This window comes from Asparagus officinalis, chromosome 4 (genome assembly GCF_001876935.1).
Source record: "Asparagus officinalis chromosome 4, Aspof.V1, whole genome shotgun sequence".
In the NCBI taxonomy this organism is placed as follows: domain Eukaryota; kingdom Viridiplantae; phylum Streptophyta; class Magnoliopsida; order Asparagales; family Asparagaceae; genus Asparagus; species Asparagus officinalis.
In genome coordinates, this window is record NC_033797.1 from 135,390,515 (window position 1) to 135,395,766 (window position 5,252).

Below are 5,252 nucleotides of genomic sequence, written 5' to 3' on the forward strand. Positions count from 1 at the left end.
AGTTGTTTTGCGTGACTTCTTCGCTTCAATTATCAGTACTTGAGAGACGCCGACTAGCTTGATTTGATGCATACATGAATAAGAGAGAAAAAAAGATGCGAAATCACAGCGGGAAAAAAAATTTCCCTTCACCACATAAATAAGTGAAAAATGCACGCTTATAGTTAAAATATATTCCTGCAGGTGCTCCGTGAAGATTTGTTGAAGTATCTGTGGCAATATCTATAAATAAAATTTTTAAAAATAACTCTCATATCTCTAGATAGATAGATTTGACGGTTATGAGGTGTTCCACACCTAAAATTGTAATTAACTATAATTTTAATTAGGTAAAAATGTTATTTTAGAAAATACAATTTAGATGAGAAACATAATTTATGATTTGTTAGAATTCTCCAACTAATTAACCACGTATAAATATACGGAGAGAAAATGATTTTAAGGTCCCTTAAAACTCTAAACTAACCACATATAAAAAACGATGTAGTTTTTTAAATTAAACAATTTAATTTTATATTAGTCTCTGTTTTTATTTCCATTGGTTATTTTGATCAAACTATTTTAAATTAAACAATTTAATTTTATATTAGTCTCTGTTTTTATTTCCATTGGTTATTTTGATCAAACTATGTTCATATACGGTAACAAATTTTTTTTTAGTCTCTGTTTTTATTTCCATTGGTTATTTTGATCAAACTATGTTCATATACGGTAACAAATTTTTTTTCTAGCAATTTTTTTTTTAAATTTCAAGATAACATTTCTTTTTGATTTTTTAAGTTAGTTACAAATCTAACTATTTTCTTCTTGTTTCTACCGATCTTCAATTTCCATATAGATAAAATTTTAAATTTACCTTTTTTGTATAAATAAATTTGTTCAACTTTAAGTGATTAATTAGTTAACGATCTCATATAAAAGAAGTGGGGGAATTTTAGTTTTGGCAAAGAGAGATAGACTGGGAGAAAAACATGGGAAGACAAAAGTATCCTTTCTATTTTTAAGCCTAACTTCTTATTTTGTCAAATTAAAATTAAAAGAAACTACTATTATTGGAGCACCAAAGCAAACGTCAAAATATATTAACAAATAAATATAAAGCTAAGAAAACAATGTTTGCCGGCCCCTACAAAATTAAGAAAAATCAATTTACAGATATTTCTCTAATAGAAATTATTTTTGTATTAATTTCGTTTTTTCTATAGAGTGCCCATGGGCACTATATAAGAGAGGAGAGAGATAGAGAGAAATGAACAGCTCATGACCCCCCTGATTTGCATTAATTTCTGTTTATAATTTATTTCTCTCTATCTCTCTCCTCTCTTATAGAGTGCCCATGGTCACTCTATAGAAAAACCGTAATTTTTTTTGAGACTATTTCCCATTAGCACGTGCAAATTAAGTTGTTAGGATACAAGGATGCAATGCTGTTATCCAAGTGCTACTAATTAAGTATAGTCCATCATCAAAAGCTTTTATGAGCGGTACAAGTTTGTTGGCCAAAAACGACGGCACATAATTACTGGTGAGGGGCTACTTAATGCAACTCTACAGTTGGGCAAGCACCCCACGACCTTTGTAATTATGTGAAAATGAGTTATAAGTAACCAACTTTCGCGAATACGCATCCTTAAACTATGTGTATTTGCGAAAACCGCTTCCTAAAACTCAATATTTGCATAACTATTGATATTTGTTGATATTTTAATTTACATTAATTGCAATTACAAGTTAACCCATCAAAGCTGATGATTTGTTGATAATTCCGATGGTGTTTGTTTTTTTTTTCCCAGCGTTGACAAATACGCAGAGTTTAAGGGTGTACATGCATAAACACCTAAAAATAATATGCTTCATTAACCCACCGCATTTTCCAATCCCACATCTCCTATATAAATAGGATATCACTTCCACGTATAACCAAAACAATCCACTTCGCTTCTCAACAGGGCCGGCCCTGAGCAAGGGCCACCAGGGCTACAGCCCGGGGCCCACAGCTCAGGGGGGCACAATTTTTTGTGAATAGACACAGGCTTTGTGTCCTTCTTGACTTCTTTTATAGATTTAAAATAAAGGGCACAATAAAGAACACAATCTAAAAATATCATCAGTGTCTATACACAATAAAGGACACAATCTAAAAATATCATTAGTGTCTATTCAAAATAATGGACACATGCTTTGTGTCCTTCTACGCTTGATTACCGTCCTATTCAAAAAAGTTACAGGCTTTGTATTTATCCAGAATTGCGCTCTTCTACGCTTCATTACCGTCCTATTCAAAATAAAGGACATAATTTTTTACTCCCTTTGTTCAACTTCCAAGATCAAATTACTTTCACCCGCCTCCTCCCCTTAAATCCCCCTTTCTTCAACTTCCAAGATCGGCTTTTTGCAGCCCTACTTACTTCACCCACATCCTCTTTCACCCCCCTTTGTTTAACTTCCAAGATGGTATTCGTGTCCTTCGATCTCAGATCGTCTCTTCGTCTCCGTCGACCGCCACATCTCCTTAAATCGTCTCTTCGTCTCTGTCGGTCTGTCCACCGCCGCAGCCGTCGAATTGTGATTTTCTGCACCAATTACTATTCTTGAGAATCCAAGCGTCGCCTCAGGAAACTAAATCTGAAGAAGATGTTTATATATGGTAATTTCTGTCCATAAAATGCAATGCTTGCTGCATTTGTGCTTTTGTTTCTTTAGATTAATTCCATGTGATTTCAGATGCTCATATTAGATGTTCATTTCGATTTGGGGTTTTGTCCCATTAGGTTTTCCCCAAGGTTTTAATGAGGCCCCAAAGTGTATTTCCTTGTTTTTTGTAAAATCTTATAATTTTAATAAAATTAATTAATTGATAATTTATTTATTTATTTATTTATTTTGTATAAAGGGGCACATTTGAGAAAATTTGCCCGGGGCCTTAGAAAACTCAGGACCGGCTCTGCTTCTCAACGTACACTCGATCGATCTTCTACTTCTCTTGAATTCCAATGTCTTTCTCTCCTCCTTCAACCTCTCACATCCTCATCGCCCTCGGCCTCCTCGTTCTCTTATCGACGACTTCTCCGTGCGCTCGTGCACGTAAAACTCCGGCTGGTTCTGATAAGAAACTGGAGAAAGATTGTGTTGAAGAAGGTACCGTGTTGATCCCTGGAGTGGGCCGTTATGCGCTGGGGAGCCATGAAAGGCCTTCTTTCAGTGGGCTGGATGGTAGCGGCCCAGCTGCGGCTAATGGGCAGTATATCCCCGGGGCCGATGATACTTTTGTTCCGAACCCGGGTTTCGAGGTTCCGAACCCGGCCCATGTTCCTTAATTTAGTGATGGATTGGGGTTGTGGTAGCTAAGCTAATAGGGGGATTAATGCTTGAATAAAGGTGGTAAGTTGCACAAAACTCCTGAAAATTTGAAAATAAGAGAAAATCTATCCGAACTTTCAAAATCCTACTAATTAATTAAACCCCCTTTCAACTATTGGAAAAATCTCATAAATGATGTTAACAGATAGAGAGTAATAAGTTTGAATTATCACAAATCACATAGGAGAACTGGACGAAACTAAGTTCAAGTTTTAGACTATTTACTCCACATGCTAATGTCGTTAATTTATGATGCTTTCCAATAGTTGAGAGGGGTTTAAAACAATGTTGAAAGTTCAGGAGGAATTGCTCTCATTAAGTTCAGGGGAGTAATGCGCGAAGCTCCAAAACATATCAAGGGGTTTTGTGAAATTTACCCTTCATTTGTTATGTGTTGGCCTAAAGTAGGTGTGTGTGTGCTTGTTGTTGTTGTCGTTGTTGTTGTTGTTGTGCTTCTTTTGCTAGTCAATGCATGTTGTTGTTGCGGTCCCATTACATTCACGTCTTACGGAAATACAAATAGTTGCTTTCTACAAGATTAGAGCTTGAAATTCACTATTCTATTACATTTTTACCTCACTCATTTAGCTTTTTTTTTTAATAAATGTCAATTTCAAGCCAGCATGCGTTCAGATTTCAGACTCACCTCATTCAAAAAAAAAAAAAAACAATGAAGAAATCTCATTTGTGATATCCTCAATAAAAAAAAGAAAAAAAAAAGATACTCATTATCGAGAAAATCTTATTTAATTTCTACAAGTAATCGTCATGTGCTAATTGGGTCCTCCCATAGCTTCCAAAATATTATAAAATAGCCTTAATTAAGTTTAGAGGTTATCATAAAATTACATTTTACTTCAATACTTTGTTAGAAATCCCCCTCCTCAAAACAACATTAAATATAAATTTCACAGAATGAATAAAAAATCAGGAAGATATTTATTCCAATAAAATTTATGATTCACGTTCCTAGGTCATTTTCTAAAAAGAAAAAAAGGTCTTAAAATTAAAGGAGGTTTTCTGATGACCCCTAAACTTAGATATTTTGAAAGTTAGTGAGGTTATCTGATAATTTTCAAAAGTTGGGGTTTGTTTCTAATACTTAGCCTTCTTTTGCTAAACCTTAGCTCAGGAGTTGAAAATTTGACAAGCTTTAACTCATTAGTTAATTATTTAATGAATAATTATGATTTATATTTGAGTATAAACTAGGAAGAAGTGGAATTCACGATGACATTGTGAGTGTTTGAGAATTTTAGTCTCCCCGCTTACTACTATCTCCACAACTAGGAAGTCAACCCACAATCAATAAGTTAACAAACTACCGCAATCAAGAAGAAGGAACACCGAAATTTATGTTGTTCGGTCGACCAACTTTGACCTACATCCACAGGGCAACAATACGAGAAATCTGCTATGTATCCGGGAGAACTACTAGAGGAACCACTCAACTCTCGTGTCTCAATCTCTCAACCTCACATAAATAATCAACTCTCGTATTCTCTTCAAAACCCACTCCTTACAATCTTTTAAACGGGCAAAGACTGCGAAACCCTCTCCTAATGTTGTAATCTTTTGCACGGATGAAGACCACGAAACCCTTGCCTCGTGCACGATATTCTTGAATTAGGTTACGCTCTTTGCTAACCCTAGATTATAAGAATATTAACTCTCTCCCTTCTCCTTGGTTTTTCCTCCAACAAATAGAAGAATATATATAGAGAAATCAAAACCCTATCTCTAGCCTAACTTTCTAACTAGAATAGGATTCAAACTCCTAATCATTATGAGACCTAATCACCTAATCATGATAGATCTCTAACTTTATCTAATTCTCATGAAGTTATACAAAAAAGCAAAGACACAATCCCAACAATCTCCACCTTGGATTT

At 34.7% G+C, this 5,252-nt stretch overlaps 1 protein-coding gene across 1 annotated transcript; it reads left to right on the forward strand.

The window, feature by feature from the left end:
* Positions 2,994–3,317, forward strand: LOC109839353 (putative cell wall protein). The gene has a single exon (XM_020407782.1). The coding sequence runs from the start codon at positions 2,994–2,996 to the stop codon at positions 3,315–3,317; it is 324 nt and encodes a 107-aa protein (XP_020263371.1).